General features: G+C 30.4%; 1 protein-coding gene across 1 annotated transcript in view; it reads left to right on the forward strand.

The window, feature by feature from the left end:
- LOC127724473 (zinc finger C3H1 domain-containing protein-like) overlaps positions 1-24,892 on the forward strand; it is an 87,256-nt gene extending 62,364 nt beyond the window's left edge. Inside the window, exons 25-34 of the mRNA XM_052231440.1 lie at positions 4,046-4,166; positions 7,634-7,711; positions 9,672-9,775; positions 14,840-14,950; positions 16,103-16,207; positions 19,345-19,611; positions 20,237-20,338; positions 21,283-21,322; positions 23,036-23,098; positions 23,422-24,892. Coding sequence (XP_052087400.1) covers positions 4,046-4,166; positions 7,634-7,711; positions 9,672-9,775; positions 14,840-14,950; positions 16,103-16,207; positions 19,345-19,611; positions 20,237-20,338; positions 21,283-21,322; positions 23,036-23,098; positions 23,422-23,541 — 1,111 coding nt within the window. The 3' untranslated portion in view covers positions 23,542-24,892. The remainder of the gene's footprint in view (positions 1-4,045; positions 4,167-7,633; positions 7,712-9,671; positions 9,776-14,839; positions 14,951-16,102; positions 16,208-19,344; positions 19,612-20,236; positions 20,339-21,282; positions 21,323-23,035; positions 23,099-23,421) is intronic.
- Positions 24,893-25,687: the final 795 nt, after the last annotated feature.

Consider the following 25,687-nt stretch of genomic DNA (forward strand, 5'->3'; position numbering starts at 1 on the left):
AAGGGTCCAAAATTAAACTTCGTTTGATTTCATCAAAAATTAAATTATTGGGGTTCTTTGATATGCCAAATCTAACCGTGTATTTAGATTTTTAATTTTGAGTCCTGTTTTTTAAATTGGTCTACATTAAGGTCCAAAGGGTCCAAAATTAAACTTAGTTTGATTTTAACAAAAATTGAATTTTTGGGGTTCTTTGATATGCTGAATCTAAACATGTGTTTAGATTTTTGATTATGGGCCCAGTTTTCAAGTTGGTCCAAGTTGGGGTCCAAAATTAAACTTTGTTTGATTTCAACAAAAATTGAATATATGGGGTTCTTTGATATGCTGAATCTAAACATGTATTTAGATTTTAGATTTTTGGCCCAGTTTTCAAGTTGGTCCAAATTGGGGTCCAAAATTAAACTTTGTTTGATTTCAACAAAAATTGAATATATGGGGTTCTTTGATATGCTGAATCTAACCATGTATTTAGATTTTTTATTTGTGGGCCCGCTATCAAATTGATTCATATTGAGATCAAAAGGGTCCAAAATTAAACTTTGTTTGATTTCATCAAAAATTGAATTATTGGGGTTCTTTGATATTCCAAATTTAACCGTGTATTTAGATTTTTAATTTTGGGTCCCGTTTTTTAAATTGGTCTACATTAAGGTCCAAAGGGTCCAAAATTAAACTTAGTTTGATTTTAACAAAAATTGAATTCTTGGGGTTCTTTGATATGCTGAATCTAAACATGTGTTTAGATTTTTGATTATGGGCCCAGTTTTCAAGTTTGTCCAAGTTGGGGTCCAAAATTAAACTTTGTTTGATTTCAACAAAAATTGAATATATGTGGTTCTTTGATATGCTGAATCTAACCATGTACTTTGATTTTGGACATTGGACCATAATAGGTAAATAAAAAAAAATCTATTTCTTAGACCACATTCTTTCTGTGTCAGAAACCTATGCTGTGTCAAATATTTAATCACAATCCAAATTCAGAGCTGTATCAAGCTTGAATGTTGTGTCCATACTTGCCCCAACTGTTCAGGGTTCGACCTCTGCGGTCGTATCAAGCTGTGCCCAGCGAAGCATTTTATTATTTTTTCTCTTCATGCTGAAATTAAAAAAAAAACAATTTTACTTACTGATGTTTTGTTACATTACGAAGTTTATCTCTGATTCATATACTGGTTACCTATGTAGATGACAAATTGGTGTCGTTCATAACAATGAAACAGAATCCACATGATATATGCGACGATGAAATTAATATTACACTTTTTGAAACCATTTTTATCAATTTTCAATTCGTAGATTTTAGCCACTCGTCTTGAACCTACCCATTTGTTCAGATAACACCCCATATAGCAATCAAATTATACTTTTATTGTCATTCATAACTCTTAACAGACCAATTAACAGACCGGGTTTTATACATCAACCCATTAACAGACCAAATTTTAATAAAAATTGATTTATGTCACCAAAATACAGTTTCTCGTGTAGATTTTTCACATAATGATATTAATATGGTTAACAAACATAATGCCTGTCTTTTTTCGATGTTCAAAAAATATTTCATGCAAGTAAATTCAGCCAACTTGTCATTTTTGTAGACATTTTGTGTGTGTAAAATGTGTATAAATTTGATGAGTAACCCACCTTATCATTTTATAGATCGTTTATCGAAGCTAGAAAAAAAATAATTACACCACTGGATTCAGTACTCCGAATTGTTTTGTGATAGATCATTGATATTTATTATGAAGTTGCATTACTATCAGTACATATCAGTTTGATGACTATTTTGAGGCCCTGCCCCCTTAGTCATGGTTCAGTGACTTTGAATTAATAAGCAATTTTTAATATTAAGTTTTCTGCTTAAGTTAGTTTGATAGGATCTACTTGAGATAGATCAATGATATTTTGTATGAAGTTGCATTCCTATCAGTACATATCAGTTTGACGACGATTTTGAGGCCCTGCCCCCTACGCCATCGTTCAGTGACTTTCAATAAATAAGCAATTTTCAATGATAAGTTTTCTGCTTAAGTTAGTTTGATATGAACTTCTTGGGATAGATCAATGATATTTTGTATAAAGTTGCATTACTATCAGTACATATCAGTTTGACAACTATTTCAAGGCCCTTCCCCCTAGGTCATGGTCCAGTGACTTTCAATCAATTAAAAATTTTTAATGTTAAGTTTTCTGATTAAGTTAGTTTGATAGGAACTACTTACATTAGACAATATTTTCCATAAAGTTACATTGCTGTCTATACATCTCAGTTTGTCAACCATTTCGAGGCCCTACCAACCATGCCCACTAGTTGGTCCAGCGACTTTTAATTAATTAGCAATGTTGCTTTTATCAGATTGTCTTTTTCTGAATTTTATGCCAACAGGCAAGACATATCTCTGTGTCAACAGTTTATTGAAAAATTATTTTGTTTATTTTCTGTCACTCTCTTGGTTCCACCATTAATCTGTGGCTTTTTGAGAGTTTTTTGTAACATGTTTTATTGTAGTTTTGGGGAAAATAAAAACCTGTGAGAGTTATCTTTCTTTGTATATATGTCACCATTAAATATTATATTTCAATAGTGAATCTAACCTTATGATCCTGAAATAAACTGCAAAGCAGAGTAATTAGTTCAATCCATACTTGATCCATAATTATTGGTAATTAAAGTATAATTGGTCTAGACCTTTAGTTACTTTTTTTCAATATGATTATCGGTAACCAGTCACGATGGCAATTAAAGAAATATGAAGCTCGTAATTCATTCAGGATCGTTTACATATTTAAATGCACACCAATTAAAAACTTAAAAAATCTTTTTAGTGTTAAAATTGGTAATTTATGACCTGATTTTAATCTGATTGTCAAAAGACCTTGTGTATAATTGAAAAAAAGAATGAACTTGATTGTTGACCTTTTTCTTTAAGGTTGTCATGTTGCATAAACATTACATAATTCTATTTTATGATGAAATAAAAAAATTAAGTTAATAATTGCGTGTCATGTATTGTTGTCAGTTTCGTGTGGTATAACATACATGTCAATGTAGTTCATGATACAAAGTTTTATTGCATGCGATAAAAACGTTTTTCACTTTTAAAAGGACCAGAGAAATTTAAAGCTATTAAATTGGAACGTAACATGTGATTTTATGTGAATAGAAATTTTCAAATATCATTCAAATGTCTTAAGTAATTATGTCTGCCTCCTATCCATATGCAGACATTGGTCTTTGTTTTGTCTGTTTGTCAGTCACAAAAGTATCAACCAAAATCCATGTTTGATTTTGATTCTTTTTGTTTTTGTTCACTTCCTAGTTTTGTGTTGATTGGTTTTTACCTGCATCGCCCTCAGTTTTAGTTTGTAACCCGGATTTGTTTTTTTCTCAATCAATTTATGAATTTCGAACAGCAGTATACTACTGTTGCCTTTATTTAGTAACCGTGTGTCTGTCCTTCTGAAAGAAAACTTTCAAAGTTTTCTGAAAGATAACTATCTTCTATGTAAGGAAATGATTTAATATATGGTCTGTAGCTGTAATGAGTAAGAAATTTTTACAACTGCCATGTATCCACTTCCTGTTTGCTGATAGTTTGACACTAATTGTACAAGTAAAATATTCGTCAATCTTTTCTTGGCATCTATTGATATTTGGCCTGCATGCGAAGTTTAATGGACAGCTGGAATGAGGAAAATATATATTTCTGTAAAAAACAAATTTTAATTCCGTATATTATTGACTGGAACAAAAATAAAAGGGATGTCAGTTTAAAGATTCTTTGATTAGCCAAAAATTCAAGATCAGGATATATTTTACTAGTTTTAGAGATTTTACACTCTTTTCACCTGTTAAGCTCAACTTCATGGGGAAAATGATAGAATTTCTCAATCTTTATGAAGGGTGTACTGATTATTAAATTATCATGTCCCAAAGACTTTTGCATGTTTTTTTGAACCACACAGATGTCATTTTAAGTGAACTACTGTCTCCTCACCCAGTTCTTTTAACTGATTAAAATTTGGAATTTTACAGATATGAAGAAGCAGCATCCCTGTGTCGTAAACTTTTGATGATGGATCCTACAATGATAGATATTTGGCTATGTGTGGCAGAGTTATATTCTACATGTGGTGATCCAGTAGCTACTAGACAGGTCAGTATATATATATGTTTATGTATACCAGAGATTGATTGTGTTTATGATAATTTTGTGGCCACTTAAAAAGGGTCAACCACTCATTGATTTTGAAGTAGCTGGCTTTGAGTGGAAAAGATTATTGATTCAATAACCTCCATTATTAGACAAAATACCTTAAAATTGGTATTTTTATACCCACTCTAGAAGTATGGGCTATATTGCAATCATCTTGTCCAACCTTTCATCTGTCTGTCTGTTCTACAAATATTTTGTCACTCAATAATAGCCCAATTTCGAGTTCTTTTTTATGCCCCAACCGCAGCGGAGGGGAAATTAAGTGTTACAATTGTATGTCTGTCTGTATTTCCGTACGTCCCAAAATTGGTTTCTGTTCTCTTTCTTTAGTTTGCTTCAACCAAATGCTATGAAACTTGTACACAATGATTATTACCACAAAACACACATCAAGTTCGAATTTGGATTGTGTCACTTTTACCGTTCTTGAGTTATGTCCCTTTATAATGTTATATGGAAGTGGGGGCTTCATCTGTGTCCCATGGACACATTCTCCATATATTTAAGATTGATTTACGCCGATTGGGGATCAATTGGAGTAAATGATGTCATTGAACAATGGACTCTTGCTATGACATAAAAACAAAAGCATTGTTATATAGGAAATGTATGGGAAAATGAATGAATGTGAAAATTGTCAAAAAGGGTATAACAAGTTCGAAAAATACAGCTAAATTTTGGATAGTAAAGAAAATTAGTTCTAATATGAAATGTTATATAAAAAAAAATGGACTGATTTTAGCTGTATATTTATTTTGGATGTTTTAATTACAAAAATGTAGAATAATTGTGCATGAAAGTATTTAGAAAGTGAATTTATAATAGAATATTTATCACACTACATGTATTATAAAATTACAATCATGTTATCTTTGACAATACAATGTACTGAAAACATGATGTCACAAAATTTTAAAAATGTTTACAATAAATGGAGTTGAAAAAAAGTATTGTCATAGCTATTAAAATGTAACAGTTATGTTAAATGTAATTTTTATGGCTGTTATACGACACTTTTAAAAAAAATAAAAATTGGCTTGTTCACCTTTTAGGTTAAAGTATTGTAAAATTTGATCATTTCAAGATTTAACTACTGAAGTAAACAAGTCATATTTATTTATTGAAATTTTATTAAAAGAAAATTTAAAAAGTAAGTAAAGATGCATTTTTATGAGAAAGTCATTAACTCGTAATTGAATTTATTCCATATAAAGGTGATTTTTCATTGTGAAAAAAAATGAAAAATGATTATTTGATTGTTGTTTCTTTTGAAGTGTTATAACATGAAATGAATTCTCATATTTTCAAGATAAATGTTTACCATTTGAAATAGTAAACCATATGAGAAATTTCATGAGTAAAGTTTTTATTTGATGTTGTTCTTGAGAAAAAAGAGAGTGTTCAAAAAGTCATAAACCTTTGACCTTTAATTATGACATAAATTTTAGGTGTGCCTGTAGATATTCTTTCTATTGAGATGTTTCATAACCAAGATACAACTCCTGATGAGTAATTAGGTGGTTTTGACCTTTGTTTGTAGTTTTACTCCCACATGTAAATGTACCTGGAGGTTCATACAGGTCTTCATAGTTTGTGTAATAGTACCTTCCTTCCATATTATGCCAATACATAAAGTGCAAGCCTGTGAAGATTTTATCAGTTGTTTAAAACATGGAATAAATATTACATATTTATTATGTAGTATTATGTAAAAGACAGCTTTGAATAAATTTCATCGAATTTTTGTACCACCGTGGAAGAAGTCCTAAACCAGATTATTTTATGGTGATGTGGAGTAAAACTTCACAGAAAGATTGCACACATGTTGAAGTTGTGCTACTATGGAATTATATGAGGAATTTTCCCCCATTTTTCTGTACTTGGTAACCTAGCAATTTTTTTTCTTCAAAATTCGCAAAACATGGTACCAGTTTTATGTAATCAACTAGTCCTACATATTTTCAACCCAGATCCCTGAAACCTTGCAGATATATTGCACACATGTTGAAGTTGTGCACCAAAATTATTTGGCAATTGTTTGAAGACTTTTTTGCCATTTTTCCATACGGTGGAAATGAGTCATTTATTTAAGCAAAATTTTCAAAAGATAATAGCAACTTTTGTTTTTATATGACCGCAAAATTTTTGTGGTCGTATAATGTTATGTTATGTTGTCAGTGTGTCTCTATGAAATTGTACCACAACGTTCCATGCCACTAAAAGAAGGTTGGGATTGATTTTAGGGGTTATTGTCTTAACTGTTTAGGAATTAGGGGCCAAAAACAAGCATTTTTTAAATTGATTCACATTGAGGTCCAAAGTATCCAAAATTAACCTTTGTTTGATTTCAACAAAATTTGAATTCTTGGGATTCTTTAATATGCTGAATCTTACCATGTACTTAGATTTTGGATTTTTGGTCCCCAATATGCTGTTTCCTGTGACAGCGGCGTCAACATGTTTTTAGTTTGTGTTTAGGTCTAGTTCATGGTGAACCACTAGTGGTAGGTCAATGATATTTGGTATGCAGTTGTATTAGCATTGGCACATCTCATTACCATGGAGATTTTATGGCCCCGCCCCCTCATTCATGGTCTATTAACTTTGAAACTTTTGCTTAGTTTTCATGTATTAGTTTGTGATTAGGTCAGTTTAAGGGGAACCGTTTGTGATAGGTCAATGATAATTGGTATGCAGTTGTATAAGCATTAGCACATCTCATTTCCATGGAGAATATTTGATCCTTACCCCTCAGTCATGGTCTATTGACTTTGAAACTTTTGCTTAGTTTACATGTATTAGTTTGTGATTAGGTCAATTTAAGATGAACCATTAATGTTAAGTCAATGATATTCGGTATGCAAATGTATTGGCATTTGCAAGTTTCATTTCCATGGAGATTATATAACCCCACCCCCTAATTATGGTTCATTGACTTTGAAACTTTTACATAGTTTACAAGTTAATGTTTGTGTTTAGGTTTGATTAAAGGGAGCAACTTATGAAAAGTCAATGGTATTTGGTTTGCAGTTGTATTAGCATTGGCACATCTCATTTCCATGGAGATTGTTTAGCCCTGTACCTTCAGTCATGGTTCATTGACTTTGAATATTTGCATAACTTACATGTTAAAGTATTGCTATTTTAATTTCAACATTTGCATTATCAAAATAACAAATAGGCGAGACATATCTCTGTGTTAACAGTTTATTAAATTGATCTACATTGAGGTAAGAATCAAAGGGTCCAAAATTAAACTTTCTTCGATTTCAACAAAAATTCTTTGATATGCTAAATCTAGCCATGTATTTAGATTTTAACAGAAAACAGCTCAAGGCCACCAATGGGTCTTCAACACAAGCATAATCATCACTGGTTTTACTGATTGGTAAAACTTTTTTTTCCAGGTTTTTGCAGATGCCTTGGCAGCTAACAGATTCAGTGCTAAACTCAGTTATTATGCAGCTAGTTATGATATTCAACAGGTGGGTGTCCTTATAAGTATATTATCATAAACAATAATTTTATAGTGCAAAATTGACCATAGACATATTTCTGATGGGTGTTTCATCTTTTATTATTCTTCTTAAAAACATTTGTGCTGTTCAAAATAAATACATTACTAGTTATTTGAAATTATGGAAATTTATGATGATCATACAGTGGAAATGTAAACAGAATTTATGCTTGTTTTGCTGTTTTTGCATGTATATTTTATGTTAATGTACATTAAAAGGTGCAATTGATGGTTTTTATGAATCTTTTAGTTAATAAAGATGCATAACTTAAGATGGATTGTATAACTCTGTCACACCAAGGATTTACATGATGTTGGGTTGACAAATTATAATTATTTCAAGATTGTTCAGCAATTTTTAATGTTGTATTATTTTCAAATTTGACTGTTTTAAATGTGTAAAATAAATTTATTGACTTTAACTGTTGCATTTTCTCCTAAATTATTATTTATTAGATACATAAAAAAAACTTTAATGTTTGAATTGTTAAAAATTCTTCCTGAAAGGAAAAGTAATGTTTATTATTTGAGAAAAAAATCATACTTTCAAATTATGCATGCTGTTATCATTTTAAAAGGAAAATTTTGAAATATTTGTTAAATGAATGAATTTCAAATGAGTTTCTGACCTCTGTTTGGATGTTGAAGGATGTGCATTACACATACCTTTCTGGAATGCTAAACATCATCTGCATACACTTGTTACGAAATGAATGCAAATACAGTCGAAGAATCATTGAATAAAATTTATATTTCAATATCTATCATATTTGATTTTATCACGACATCCTATTGTGAATATTATATTAATCATGAGAAATAACTTTCATGGATTCCTTTGTTCACCAAAAATCCATGAATTTTAAAACATTACATAAGGTATATTTTTAACTGATTTGTAAAGTCTGAGACATCAAAATTTAAGAAAAATAAGCAAGATCAGAATTGGATGCTTGCTGCTTAGGAGAAAACAGTATCTTATAGAAAGAGGAGAGGGGGGGGGGGCAATCATTGTCAATTTGATGGCCCAAATTGAGTTTGCAAGCGATAAGAGAGCAACTTAACAAATATTTGTTACCATTAAATCAGAAATTGATGCCCACAGATCTTTCGATACAATACTATTATATCCATTCTAATGGAACTGGATTAAACACCACTAAATCATACTTTGTAAAGCAGTAATGCTTGCTCACACAATTTCAGACCATCAGTTGTGAAATTGATGCCCTGAAATTTGTGGTGTTATCCAATCAAAAATAATGTTGCATTGGAATCAGATTGTAGCTTTTCTTTGATATTTTTTAACCTCTCTGGCTTTTACCTAGGTAATCATTAAATCATTTCCGCCAAACCCATTTGCATATCTCAATAATTAAAAAAAGGTACATTTAAAATACATTTGTGACAATAGATATACTTTTATACAGTTTACAGCCATCGGACTCGAGTGGGTAGGTTCAAACAAAAGTTTTGGTTACCGGTACCTTGCTTGCTAGCTGAAGCATGAAGTTATTATTAGGTTAGGTATACTACCCTCCTGTTGGAGAAGTCTAGTCCTACAGACAGATAGATTGGATATCTGTCTGACTTGTCTACTCTCAAAGAAGGGTAGTACACCTTACCCAATAATGACTTCACGGTTCCACTAGCAAGCAAGCTAACCAGAGATTTTGTTTGAAACTACACATTCTAGTCTGATGGCTGTAACATGCATTTCTTCTCGTACATTTATTTATAAGAATCCAGACATATACTTTTTCTGTCAAAAACTAATTTTCAAATGCTTGTGTTTCAAAGACTAGCATGGTGATCTTTTTTTTTTCCAAAATGTTTTTATATTGTCTATTGTCTATTAAAAAAATGAATTTTAGCCGCTCACAGCTTTCATCCTTAATGTATTTTAATGGTATAATTTTTTTCTACAGGAGGATAACAACAAGGCTTTAGAAGCATTGGAGATGGGTGCCATCAATTACTTTGATGTAGATATTAATGATTCCAAGAGATCTGACCCCAACCTGTTGTATTGGTAAGTCCTGATGCCTATATGATAAAAAGTTTTGAATATGCATAACAAAAATCTCACTTCATTTTTTTTGAAAAATTAAAAAGCCCCGTCACATTATGTCCTGGCACAAGCAAGTAAAATTGTTTTACACTGCCACATTCTTTTTGTACCTGACCCAAGCTTGAGCCTGTAATCCAGTGGTAGTAAATTATTGCTGTTTGCCAAAATTGGAAAATGTGGAGCAAGGTATGAATTTGTGAGATCTGTTCAGTTTTCAAGTTGTTGTTTCTATAGACATGTCCATAGATATAAGAAGATGTGGTATGAGTGCCAATGAGACAACTCTCCACCCAAGTCACAATTTGTAAAAGTAAACCATTATAGGTCAAAGTACGGCCTTCAACACTGAGCCTTGGCTCACAACGAACAGCAAGCTATAAAGGGCCCCAAAAATTACTAGTGTAAAACCATTCAAACAGGAAAACCAATGGTCTAATCTATATAAAAAACAAGGAACGAGAAACACTTATCAACCACTGAACATCAGGTTCCTGACTTAGAACAGGTGTAAACAAATGCATCTGGTTTTAATAGGCGCCAACCTTCACCCGTACGGAAACAATATGTTGACCAATGAAGTTTGAATAGTTTCTATATATAATTCTTCCTATCCAGAATCCCACCTTATTCAATGTTCTGTTTTTTTTTCAATAGTGCTCTTCAGATAATGGAATTTGTAATAGACAATTCCTGCAAAGTTCCACTTAGAGTGACTTGTATTTGGTTGAAAACTTTTATTATTAAGTAACTATGTGGATGGACTAGTGTATAAGATTGGTCACATTTCTGATTGAGAAACACTTGTTTTCCAGTTTGTTCTAAATTAAACTGAGAAGTTTAAAAAATCCATGGTCTATCTCCAATAGAAATATAGGGATTAATTTCTAAAACGAAATTGATTGTCGTGAAGTGTTGTATTTCGAGAAAATGGGAGACTTTATTTTATTTAAGATGCTTTTGCCTATTAAAAAAATAGCTACTTAACTTTCTATATCTCGGTCAACTGTTTATGATATTGCGCTATTAAATTTCATATTCAATTTCCCATTATTGGGAAAAATTGGAAACACATCATTATAACACTCACACGAAAATATTCGTTTCTAGCTTGGTTTTCTTACAGAAATTTAGTTATTAATTTTGGTTTGTATGGTGGGGGCAGGTGGGCGGCTCTAGTTGTTTCCGAGCTATAACTTCTGAACCATTCAACTAATGCTATTCAAATTTAAATATTTTGCTACTGATGTCAAAACGGAGGTCAAGTTGGATATTGTCGATTTCACTTTTGATTTTTAGTAGTAATGGTCCTTGATTGATTAAAAAAAAACACTTCCTTGTTATTACTAAATAACCATTCAACCAATATGTTTCAACTTTAGATATGTTGTTACTAATGACCAAATGAAGTTCAAATTAATCAGAGTTCTCGAAATCTTTTTCCCTGTGGTAGTCGTTGAAGAAAACCTGCTGCTCCTCAATATTATCTCTATTGCAAAATACACAAATTTTGACGGTCCTTTGCAAAATTTTGGTTGTCAAAACCTTCGGACTACCACTTTTCGAGAACTTGATTTAATAGTGACAATTTTCATTGTTGCCGTTTATGTTTTATTGTCCTTGATTGAAAAAAAATGCCATTTTAAAGTCATTCTTGTGCAATTAGTTGAAAACTGTTCAACCAATCCTTATCAAATTTTAATATGTTGCTCATAATGATAAAATTGAGGTCAAATTTGATATTGATGATTTTCACTTTTGCTGTTCAGGAGTTATGGCCCTTCATTGCTTTAACTATGACACAAATATAATAAATCCCTGTTTGCTGTCATGTTAAATGTCTCTTATTTATATATTTTTTGCTACCAAATTATTATAAAAATGCAAATAAATCCATGATTCTATGAAATATGGATTTCATACTCTACACTACACTATGAATTGATGTGAATTGAGCATTTGGTAAAAATCAACAATGGCTGCCTTGTCAGTGATACAGACTTCTGGGAGCCTCTTGTTGTTTGAATGATTCTACCTTTTCCCATCATTTATAATTACAATGATGAAGTATTTTACAGTTTACCTGTCTCCTTCCAAAATTAATTTATAGGATTTAACAAAATGATCAGAAAATATTTTATTATTAAATAATGCTATTGATATTTTTCTAAATTGAATATAAACATAAAATTTATCAGATATTAATTATGCTTCTTATTTAATCAGAATGATGGGAACAAGATTTTATGCTTTTTGTCAGTGAAGTGTGAATGAGAGTTTAAGATGAAATATTTTGATCACGTAATTGGTGTAATTATTATAAATTTTAGGATACTGTATCAAAGTAAACGAATAAATTATAGTTTGTGACATTGTTTGTACTTAAAAGTCTAGGTGTCAACTTTCATTTCTGTTCAATCATAGAAATGAAGTCTGCTAATTGCAAATTTCAAAGACAAGATATTTTTTATGCTTGAAATTTATTAAAATTTCAATTTTGGACAATTAGTAATGAATAAAAGTGAAATTAAAGTGGTCATAAATTCCTTTTAAAAGTCATTTGAAAATAACAAATATGTGATAATTCACACTTAATAACTTGATTACTTATGTAGCATTCAAATCTCCATTTTATTTTCTCAAAAATAAATTTAAATTTGAAGGTGTTTTATAGCAGTGACTAAATAGTAGTTTTTAAAGTATCCTGATGACTTTTTTAATTATAATTTATCACGATTATGAAGGAAATAAAATGACCTATAACCCTTATGTGATTAAGATTCCAAAAGATATATTTTTCATTAAATGGAGGATTTTCCAAGTTGGTTTGTTGTTTGCTAATTTTATCATAATTTTCAATTTATGTGAATTCTTGTCGTCGATCCAGGTGGTCTTTTAGAAAAACAAATAAAAAATTATTGATCCCATAAATAAATCTCAGGAAGAGAAAGTTTGTGTAATCTTTAATTATGAGACGGGTATTAATTTTAGTCAGACAGTTTGTTATAACATGTATCTAAAAATATTTTTTAAGTCGTAAATTTTGTTATGCTGAAAATGTAAATTATTTATTCTTATTGCACTTTGTATCGTACATAAATTAAGAAGGGAACTGTAAAAATGTTATCTGTTCTCAAAATGTCAGTATTAAAAAAACAGGAAAAAAAATTTTAAAAAATTTAAATGTCATAATTTTAATGTATGTCTTCACCATGTGATCCCCATGTTCATGATGTTACATTCTTGTGTATATGTTGTCAAAACAAAGTTTACTGAACTGAGAATAAAATTACATGATTATAAAAGTACGTTTTAGCGTATGTAATGTAATAAATGCTTTCTCCTTGCACTGAAATTATTTCCATGAAATTCAAGTTTGCATTCCTAACCCTTGGAAAAGTTTGGAACCGAAACATGGGAAAGTTTGGAGTGGAGAAGCATGAACTATTTTATTTGTTATTACAGGTGCTTAAAGGGAAATGAATAAAACTTTTTAAAAGGATTTAAATAAAAAAATTTTTTTTACTAAATAGCCCCCTCTACCCATCCCTGGCAGTTCCCATTTTTTTTAGAACAACTGGAGCAAGATTGCTAAAATGGTAAATATTTTGATCACCAAACTAATAGCAATATTTTTTATGTGGACATTATGTAAAATTTTAAAAGATTTGGTCAGGCTAATGATCCATTAGAAAAAAAATTATAGGTTAACAGGCACAGGATGTTTGTGCTTTTTTATCCATAACACAATAGGACATTTGCGCTCCATATATAATTCTTCCTATCCAGAATCCCACCTTATTCAATGTTCTGTTTTTTTTTCAATAGTGCTCTTCAGATAATGGAATTTGTAATAGACAATTCCTGCAAAGTTCCACTTAGAGTGACTTGTATTTGGTTGAAAACTTTTATTATTAAGTAACTATGTGGATGGACTAGTGTATAAGATTGGTCACATTTCTGATTGAGAAACACTTGTTTTCCAGTTTGTTCTAAATTAAACTGAGAGTTTATAGTTGCCTACCTGTAATTTTAATGAGTTGTAATCATTACCTAGATAAATTCAACTTATATTTGTGGTTAGTTAGTTCACATTGACACAGTCATAAACGTATGAGTTTAAAGTTATAGACTAGCAAAGGAAAGAAATGTTCCAGTATATGTCACGATGGATTTTATCCTTAAACAACACAATGTTAATTACATTAAAATAAGTAATATTGATGAACAGGGCCTCAGTCAAGAATTAAGAAAAATAAAAACTAGAATATTTAGAAATATATCAGGACAGATGACAAGAGCTTACTTTGTTTATTCTCTGAGCTTCAGATATCAAGCGAAAACTGATCTTTGATGACTATATGTGTCTTTATGTCTTTCAAATGTTTTTTTTTAGCTATATTTAACTATATAAATGTCTATGAAATGACTTTCAAACACTAATGTGCTATGAAATGACTATTAAACTTTTAATAATAATGAAAAAAATTACGACCTTAACTCTGCCAGGTTAAAACTATTGGTCCTAAGCCCGGATAAAATACGAGGGAAGTCATAAGAAGAAAATATTTTAAAAGCGCAAATGTCCTTTATAAAAAGCGCAAATACCCTTTTATGAAAATTGCAAATGTCCTATAAATTGTACCTAAAATATCGATTAAAAAAAGCGCAAATATCCTATGAAAAAGCGCAAACTTCTTGCGCCGAGGTTAACAGACAAGTGGACATATTCCCTTGACCAACTCTTTCCTTTCAAAAACTAAAAAAAGGACATGCGTTAGGTTCATTTCTGAAATTACAGGATGAAGTGCTACAATAAAAATGGTATTTTTTTTACTTGTGGTTAGTTCCCAGTATGCTATGGGATTGTACGAATATGAATAATCCTAGGGAAGTAATCTGTGAAGCTAATTAAAATACTTGTCAGACATCTCATTGTAAGGAATGTTGCATGGCTCAGGTCCAATTTGTCTCAAAATTTTACCTTCTCCATCATAAATAATACAAGAATTTCTCATTGCTTTTCAGTACTTTACTAGATGAGTCAGTGCCTCTACAGTATAAGCCTCCTGATTTCAAGGAAGGCATCATGCCTGAGTCTGTAGAGGAAGAGATCGTCTTTGTATGGATGAACTACAGGTAACTCTAAAATAAATGATTTGCTATCTTTATTGCAGTTGATTTGAAAATTTTGTGAATACCCCCCTTTTTTTTTGGGGGGGGGGGAGGGGGATGGGTTGACATGTCAGTTATTTTGCACTTAAATCACTCTAAATACATTTGAGTGGTAAATCAGTAAATAGTTACATAGGATGACATATATGTATTTAAAGAAAAGCATGATCTAACAATAGAAAGTGTGTATTATTTTGACAGGGTCATATAGAACACAGATTAGATTTGTTTATAGTATTATTTTGAACTCAGTTTGTAGAAAAACATACAAAACATATAAATGCATTTATAAACTTGTTAGAAGGAATGTATTTACACAAGTCCTTGTGTACCACCTGTATAATGTATTGTTACCTCAGGTGATTTGGCAGTTCTCTGCACATTCTTGTTATGACTTTGCCTAAAGTCACATGTCAAAATGCCGCAATTATCCAATTATTTTGCAAATTACAAAATTAACAAAATTAAGATTTGAAGATTTAGTCAAAATTGTTAAAACAAAATATGTTCTGTCCTCTTTACCTCTGCAATGTAAAAATTTGAAATTAAACAGTGCATGCCTACTTTATTTGACTATGTATTTGTCAACCTATTTAACTTTACTGGTCTATGAAAAAGAAGACACTGTTTTACCAGTAGTTAGATGTAGGAAGCTATGTGTTTGTAGGATACCAGTTTTCATGAATTTTGTGGTTACACAAATCCATGTACTGGAAGTAGTTAGTTTTATACTTTGCAAAATTCATCTTTTCCTTTTGCAAATAATACCACCATAAAATTAAAAATCCAAGAATTAAAAATTTGTTTACGGCTCTTAAAATTTTGAATTTACAATTTTCAAATTTCTAGATGAATAAAAAGAAATTTTGAAAAAAATCTTATTAATGAATCAGAATTTAATAAAAGAATTTATGATTCAATTTGATTTTTTTTTAGAGCGGTAATTAATAAAAATGTCCATACATGTTAGTGGTTTATGACCTTATTATTAATGTAAATTTAGAATTGGATAGAACAGAAATTATTTAAATATATAAATACGAGCATTGTAGTAAATTATGGATATGAAAATTAAAATTTCTATCATACTGGCCATTTTATATGATTATTTTACAGTTTGTTATTGGAACTACAAGGAGACAGTACACAAGCTGTAGAGATGTATGAGACAGCTCTCAGTAAACTGGAAAATGTTACAGATATTACAAAAGTTTGGACTAGGTAATGTTTTGTATTCATATCATTAATTGTGTAAGAGTTACCTCCCATTTGAAAAGCCTGACTAGAAATTTATACTGCATTATAAAGAGAAAGAGAAACAAAGAAAGTGCTGTCCTGCTTATAATCTTAATTTTGTGTTAAAAATGGGGGGTCAAAATATATTAGAAAAAAAAATGAAGAAAGAGAGAAAAAATAAAAATGAAAAAGAGAGTAACAAGATTACTGATGTTATTTGCTTGGTTTTTTATGTGTTTTAATTAAAGGTAATGACTTATGTCAGGAAATTTGACCTTTTGTATCTTTATATTGAGTTAAAAGAGAGTAACAAGATTACTGATGTTATTTGCTTGGTTTTTTATGTGTTTTAATTAAAGGTAATGACTTATGTCAGGAAATTTGACCTTTTGTATCTTTATATTGAGTTAAAAGTAATGACTATAGTTACAAATTATTTGTCATTTTGTCTAGAGGTTAAATATTTGGATGGTAGGATTGTAAGGTGATGGCTATTATCACTATTTGTAACCTTTTTTGTCCTTGGGTTAATAATATATGATGATGTTGAGGATTGGCCTGGTGTGAACTATTGGTTAATAACATGTTATTAAATATACTCCCTATTGACATGATACATACATATTTATAAAGTTTGTCATGACTGAAATTGTTGATTATGATTATGTGTATGTGACTTGTGAAAAAAATTTGGGGGTAAGAGGCAGGGCTTCCAAAAATTGTTTTTAGCCAGCCGAACATTTTATATATTATCCCGATTTTAATCCCTTAAGACTAAATAAACAAAAGGCAATTATGGTAATCAGTTGCCGAGTTGGCCATCCCAATGATTGACATTAAAAAAAAATAAAATATTAAACTTTCTTTGATTCAAATTCGAAGTTCTGACGTAAACTGTTAAATTGGCAGTGCATCATTCGAAGTGTGCAACATCAGCATACTTATATCTGCCTTAGACTCTTTATTTGTGCAAAATTGTCAAAAACTTTACTTTCGTTTTTAAATCTAATACCGGATGTTATCTTGACAATGGTAAAACATAGACCAGAGACGGATAAGTAAATTCTGTGTACGTTTGCAAAGCATGAATGAGTGTAAGTAGCTCTTTCTACGTTATTTCTTCAAGAAAATATTCGAAATAAACGTGAGATAAAGATATCAATGACAATTTAAGCATTTTTTGAAGAAATTAGGATGCATAATGTGTACTAGTTCAAACAACGTGGTTATGACGATTTTTCATTTTCACCTTTTTAATTTTTTCATCAAATCATATTAGTAAACGTATTTCTGATAATTTAAATATTTTTGACTAAATTAATAAGATGCAAACCGCTGAAATGTAAGAAAATAACTTTGAATAGACCGATCAATGTCTGGTTCAAAATAGTTTACCTGTCACCTGAACAGGTAAATTTCAGCTGTTCGACAACTAATTAGCCTTGATTAAAATGAGAAGGTATTAAAGTAGGGGTTGTTTTGATAGTACTTAATGATCATGTCACTTTTATGACCGGAAATGTGTGGCTGTTAAAGGCAAAAGGTTGGGTCAAAAAGATCACGAATTATGTTAAAATGACTGTCTCTTAAGAAAGCCTTGAAAACTAAAAAGTAGATGACCGTTTCATGCTTTGCCCAGCCGGACTTTTACCGGACATTATACAAATGTCCGGAATATATGACTGTTTTGGAAGCCTTGGTTAGAGGTCCTGACCAGACTGACTTTTTGTGTTTAATGTAATTGAAAAATTTTCTGGACATTTAATTTTTTTTAATTTTTGGCAATCCATAAATATAATTTTTTTAAAATAGATAATACCTGGGAAATAAAATTTGAAAATAAGCATCATTTTAAAATTACATGATAAAAATGATAAACTTTCAGGGTAAGAAAATTTGAAAGTTTATTTTGTTTTATTACACATAAAATGAGTCTTGTTTTTATACGACCGCAAAAATATATATTGGTATCACGTCGTCCTCGTCATCGTCCGAAGACATTTGGTTTCCGGACAATAACTTTAGTAAATGTAAATAGAAATCTTTAAAATTTAAACACAAGGTTAATAACCACAAAAGGAAGGTTGGGATTGATTTTAGGGGTTATAGTTCTAACAGTTTAGGAATTAGGGGCCAAAAAGGGGCCCAAATAAGCATTTTTCTAGTTTCCAGACAATAACTTGTGGAACGGTGTATGGATCTCTCTGAAATTATACCACAAGTTTCCATACCACACAGGGATGGTTAGGATTGGCTTTGGGGGGTTATGGCTCAAACCGTTTAGGAATTAAGGGCAAAAAAGGGGGAAAAACAAGGGTTTCCTGGTTAATGGACAATTTAAAAGCAGTGTAAGGGAGGTAATCCAAACCCATTTAAAGTACAATGTTGTGTATGTTTGGATTTACATTCCTTACACTTCTTTCAAATTATGTATAAAGAAATGTTGTGTTGTCTTGAGGTGATTAGCTGTCAATTTATTTTTAGAAGTTACTATTAAAGGAATATTAATTTTAGCCATAATTATGTATGTCATTTTCTATTTTAAGACTTTTATGATGTATTTAAATTGGTAATTATGGTTGCAAACTCCTTTGAATTTGAATAGAGATTAGGTCCATATCTTGAGGGAAAGAATTTTTTTGGGGGAAAAAGGGGGTGGGGGGCAATCTTTTCTCATTTCAGATTTCAGAAATTATAAAGAAAATTTCTTCAAATATTAGTTTTTTTTGGCAAAAAAAGGGGGTAAGGGGGGCCGGGGGGGGGGGGGGTCAATATGCAACAGCATAGTGTATTGCACAATAGCAAAAAAAAAAGGGGCGGATAAATTTTATTTTTTTGGGGGGGGGGGGGGTCAATTCGCAACAGCATAGTGCATATAACCAATTCTAAGTTCTTTGACTACAGTTATTCTGTGTCAGAAACCTATTATGTGTCAAATATTTAATTACAATCCAAATTCAGATCTGTATCAAGCGCGAATATTGTGTCCATTTTTGCCCCAACTGTTCAGGGTTGGACCTCTGCGGTCGTATCCAGCTGCGCTCAGCGAAGCATTTTATTCTCACAAATAAAGTTACTTTTTTCTGACAATGTATGTAAAAGTAATATGTATTTAATTCCAGCTATTTACAATTTCATGCAAGACAAGTTCTAGATAATAAGACCAATAAAGAAGCAGCCAAAACATTTACCAGCTTGGTCTACAGGGCTGTCACATCTATACCTACCAAGTTTGACTGTAGATTTGTGTGGGACAGTCATTGGTATAATTACAATCATGTCAACACAGTCTTAGATTTGTATCTGAACAGTCTTCCTAAAGAGTTACTGCTGACGGAATATGAGAAACTTATTACCATTATGCCTTCTAATGTACAACTCATTCTAAGGTAAAGTTGAAGTGAAATTATTCATTTAAGAAACTTAATATTTTTGGTAAATATTAAAGTTTAGGGGGAAATATTTCATTTTTATATAAATTTCATTGAATTGCCTACAGCTGTTAGTGATTAAATTTTTTTTTATTGTTGTGTAAAAGAAAATTGGAATTTTTTGCATGATGAAAAAATATCGGTATTGCAGAACAGAAGACCTGTAAATTCAGATATTAATGCCTGCATTTATTATAGCGAATCACTGATAAAAATGCTAAATTTAATTAATGGGATTGGAAAAAATTTGTTAAGGAAAATCACTACTGAAATATTTATGGAAAATGCTATCAAATATCATAGTTTAGAATTTAAAGTATGCTATAAAATCTAAAGTTAAGTGTCTCAAAATTCTGATAATCAATGAGATATTTTACTCAGTTCTAGAAGTTTTACTTTTTTTAATGGACTTTAATTTGATAAAAACTTCTTTAACTACCAACTTGCCTTTAACGATTTAATTCCACAATTCAAATGTTGGGATATGATGAAACAAATTTAATAGAGATGTAAATTCTAAGATTGCAGTTTCATGCGTAGTTAAATTATTTCCAAGGTTCCTTTGTACATGCTATACTTACAGGGCATGCCATGAAGCCATATCACAAGATGACCTTCAGCTAGCGAAGAGTTTCTGTAATGCTGCTATCTACGACAATACGGGCCACTTATCACTGTGGAAGATGTAAGTTAAAACAAGCCACAACTGTAATTCAGGTGAGCTAGTTAAATTAGGACAGTGTTGTATAAGTGGTAACAGTGTATGTTGTAACTGCTCTCCACTGTATTTTAATACTTTCAACAAAAATTGACTTAGGAATATATAGAAATTCCATTGTCTTTTTATTTGTTATTTTTTGTTTTCCCCCACTTTTCATCAATCTATAATTGCTTCTTTTTTAAGGCATTTCAGAAGTAACCAGCACTTATTTGAAATGTTTTTCAGCCTTCTTTATGAATTTTTCTGGAAAATGTCTAAAAATGTTTGATGGGTATAATATAAGCCATACAGTATACCTGTATCCTTCAAAAAAGTGTTTGAAGTGAAGAAAATTTGTTGGAGAATAGGGACTTCCTTCTTGTCCTTTGGAAACCTTAAAAGCTCTATTTTGACAGTTGGTTTTATATATTTTAGTGAAAATTTACCAAAGGATAGGTTGCTATGTAAACATGTGCATTGAAAGATAGTTTTTGTTAGACTAGATGTAGTGGAGTTATTTTCTAACCAGGGAGCATGGGGTATAAATTGGTTAAACTTTTCTAACAGTACCTTCAGGAATATCGGCTTCTAGTACATGTAATAGTTAGATGGGTGTAGCATTTATCATACTTATAAATGTGTTTGTTTATTTATCCTTGGATTTGAATTTGTTGTCAATCTTATTGTACATTTTAAGTGACAAACTTGTACGAGTTCTGTTGTAAATTTATCACCGTCCACAAATATTTTATGTACACCATTGAATATTGGTCCTTGTTCGTTCGACCTTTTCCTGCTTGTGTGTTTGTATGTTAATGTAAGAAAACTCCTTTCAAATGGTTAACTGACGAATGGAATTTTTTTTTGATTTCTTGAATGTTAATTAAATTAAAAATCATTAATAAATTATACAACATCATACATTTCAGGATGATATCGTTGACCGTCAAACTAGAGAATATCAGAGAGGTTAGTCTTAGAACAGAACTGTCGTAATTAGATTGATATAAATTTGATGAAATTATTGCTTTATGTTTAGTCTTACAAACAAAACAAATCGGTCGTAATTTTGATGATTTTTTTTCTTCCTGTTTTGATTTTATGTTGATTTCCAGTGTTCTGTTGAAGGTAGGTAGGCAACTTTATGATGTGTTAAATTTTATTGAGGGACTTTTGCATGAAAATATTTTTTTTATTGCATCCATAGCAGAAAATATATTGTGATTTTATAATGACTTACATCATGTATTTTTGGGAGTAAAATATTTGTTTTATTCAATAATGTTAGTTATTAGAATCAATGTAAAAAGGTTATTCTGGTTTTATTGTTGTGTCTGAAACAAAAGCTGCAGAAGCGAGACATACTGATTCTACTTTCCGTTGTCGACAATAACTTTGTCAAACCTTCATAGAATTTTAAGATACTTTAACAGAAGCTTCTTATGATCGAAAGGTAGTATCCAGAGCAAAATTTTGAAAATAATTTTTTCATTTTTAGAACTAAAATTTTGGGTTTTGTTTATGATTCATATGAAATGAAAGCAGGTGACCATCACATTTTACAAAAAGTGCAGATGGTTACTTGCTTTTAATTTGTGTAAATTTTCAAAAACACAGCATTTAATTCTTATAATTACAGATTTTCTAACTACAAAATACATTTTATTCACATTTTGAACCTAAAAGTAAAACTGTTAACACAAGACTTTGGCAGAAATTGACTAGTGAGATGAAAGCAGTATCATTCCATGTGAAACTAATTATAATACTTCCAAGTAGCTGAAATTTGCATATGAAGATGTTGATTTCAAAGTTGATAGCTCGTAAAAGATGTATTGCTTTCTAATCACTATTGTACATCAAAGGATAATAATGATTATTATATATTTATATCAATTATCCATATTTACAAGATATAGTGTCAAGTACTTTTTTCAGATGAATAAAATTTACGATAATTTTAAATCACAATCGTTAGCACAGAGTACAGGAACAATGCCAAAAAGTATTGTTGAACGTTGATTAATTAAATAGGGGGAGCCTATATTTCTATAATCTTGGGCTGCTTTCATACAAAATGAAAGCATATGACGGAATGAAATGATTCGTCTTTCAGCCAATAAAAGATCAGCATTTGTATGAATTGAACACCTACTGTAAACATTGATAAATGGACTTATTTTTTTTGCAGTTTACATTAACATACAGTCTTAGATTCAAGTTATTTAGACATCAATTACTTTGTCAAACCATTACGGAAATAAACGAAACTTAACCAGCAGCCTCTTCATGTTCAAAATACAGTATCCAGAGCAAAGTTACATTGTTTTTTTTTTTTCATTTTTCCATATTTTACACAGATTAAGGGACTTTTTATGCAGTTCACATTTACATACAGTCTTGAGTTAAATTTTTTCACACATCAATTGCTTTGTTAAATCTTCATGATCTAGAAATAGCATCTAAAGAAAAAAGTTTTATTTTTTCTACTTTTCTTATAAACGAGTTAGTTTTTGGCAGTCAACATTGTACTGTTACACTGACAGAAGCTAAGGTAAAGTTGAAGGGAAATTAAATATTTGAAAAACTTAATATTTACTCTAGTTTAAAAATATCTGAAAGCATTTTTCTTTGAAATTTAAAAGGAAGTGATTTTTTATAATAATTTTTTTTTTGTTGTAGGCCAGAAAGTTATACCAGAGAGCCGTCCAAGTTCTGCCTTACTGTGTCACCCTGTGGAAAGATGTAAAAACTTTTTCATTTCTTTATAAATTAAAAATGTTTAATTACTGGGGATTTTTTTATAACTTTTTTATCATTTTATTGTTTTTGTAAAAATATTGATAAGAATTTTACTTAAAGATAATTAGATATACAATTTTATCATTAATTTCTATAAAAAAAATCTTTGAAATCAGAAAACTTATCATTCTGCATATACATAATAATAGTGATATTAACTTGAAGAGAAAAAAATCAACATAAACTCATATTGAAATCCTTTTATAGAATTATTTTATTGAATTGAATATTAACATTTGCGTTTTTTTTCTGTTTTCTGATTTCAGTATCTGATGTTTGAGGTTTCCCATGGATGTAAGGAGATTGTACCACAGATACTCTCTAGATGTCAGGAGCTGGGTCTGAGTTTGGATGAATATGTCAATTTTATTATAAAGGTCAAATAAAGGGTCTTTGTAAGCAAATTGACATTCTGGGAATTCTGATATTCTTTGAGTCCAAGATACTGCTAGATATCGTGAATTTAAAATGTGCAAATGGAAGTGTAATTTTTGTGTTTTCCAAAAATGCTGCCAAAAATTCCTCAAAAAGCACAGGTCTTTGTGCTATATGTGACGGAAACCGATGTATCATATCAAAAATTGTCAAGTCGGCAATTTGATTCAAAAAATATCTAAGTAAATGCCAAAACCAGCATTTCATCCTATGATTTCACTTGGTAAGTATTAGAATGGAGCCTTTGACATTAGTTTTAAGATTAATTATCATAACAATTATCGTGATGAAACTAAAAAGAAAAACCACCAAAAACAATTTAAAGTCTTTGTTAAAGGCTTCATTTAACTGGAGTGTATTTTGTATGTTGTTTTTCATCTTTTTGTTTTTCTCTACTTAATTTATTTTTATTTGTTGTTGTGCATTATGTTGCTACTTAGGGGAGATTAAAACACTCCCAAAGCTTTGCTAAAGACAGGATGTGGAATTAGTGAACAGAACTCTCCAAGATGGAAGAAGAATTAGTGTAGTGATGAACCATCCAAACCATTAGGGCAAATTGTGCATTATCTCGAAAAAGGATTTGCCATTAGTTCTCAATTATGAAGATAATCCTTTTAGATGCAACTGTGATTAACGAACACTTTTGAAATGATGATAATGAAATGTTGCTCTCATCGTTAGGAATAAAATGGTGGCAGATAGGATATATGACATCCTTCCTATACCTATATGCATGCTCAACCTTTGACACCATTGTCAATTTCATATTGTTCATCATGGTTGTATTAGATATCGTTAAAAAAATCCTATTTCACTTGAACAGAGAATCCATATTTCTTCCTTTAAAAAAGAGAAAGGATAACTTATGGTCAACCATGCCATACTCTTGCTGTTAACAACAACCAGTGAAACAAATATGACTGATTGACAAGTTATCAAAAAAAAATTTTTGGTGACTTGAATTTCAAGTCTTTATAGAATTTTGAAGCATTGATTTAGAGATGGAGAGAGTGGTGTGTTGAAAAAATGAAAAATTTTAATGAAATTTCAGTTATTTCAAATTTATTTTCATATCCATTCTACTTGGATTTTCTGTTCTGTGGATTTCATGCACCATATATTTTATATCATGTCTTGAAATTTGCAATAATCAAGTCCCAGACGACTTTTATACATGTGATAACAAATATTTTGCAATTTTTTTGTTTTTTTTTTTGTTTCATTTCATACCATGTAATCTTTTATGCATATTGTTACTTCTTTGTTTGTTAAAATTTCTTATTAAATAATCAAATTGAATTCTTACATTGTCATAGTTTTCTTTTATATTTTCATTTTAAAAAAAATATGTCTTTAAGGGATCCATACTGTTGATTCATTATTATTTGTTTCAAATTGTTGGGACCAATTCTTATGGTATCTGAGGTCAAAAGGTGGACAAATTTTCAACAAAATTCATAGTAACTACTGGTATAGTCTGGCATGAAGAATTTTCAATACCACAAAATGAAAATTGTCTCTCAATCCAGGAATACTGGTGCCTATAAATATAAAAGAACCTCAAGTATATGAAATGCCCATTATTGCATACAGATGAAAATAAATGTCCATTCAGTAATCTTTCTACATATTCAGGGTGAGAACATGTCTCTTTGATATCAATTTAATTGAGATACAGATTCCGTGTCCACTCTTCGCTAACAAGGATCAGACTAAGCTCTGTTTTACCTTTTGTGCTGGATCTTTTCCTTTGGATTTGTCGTAATAATACATACAATTTGAAAGCAGAAATTTCATTGGCTGATGTAATGAATCTCTGAACCGAAAGTACTGTTGTCAAATCCTTGTCAATGAAGCATGTCCCCTGTTTTTTTAAAATTTTTTTTTTTATAAATGTTGAGAAATTAAGGACTCAGAATCACAAAATGTCTGAATTGACGACAAGGCTGGTTGCAAAACAAGCTAATAACAGATATTAACCTATTAGTCCTGTATTATAAGGAATCTTTGTATACCAACATCAATTCAAATGTTGTTTTTCCAAAAAACAAAAAAATGGTTGGCCGTTGTTTTTTTCTTGTAAATTGTTCTATT

The sequence above is a fragment of the Mytilus californianus genome, unplaced genomic scaffold, assembly GCF_021869535.1.
Source record: "Mytilus californianus isolate M0D057914Y unplaced genomic scaffold, xbMytCali1.0.p SCAF_14, whole genome shotgun sequence".
NCBI lineage: Eukaryota > Metazoa > Mollusca > Bivalvia > Mytilida > Mytilidae > Mytilus > Mytilus californianus.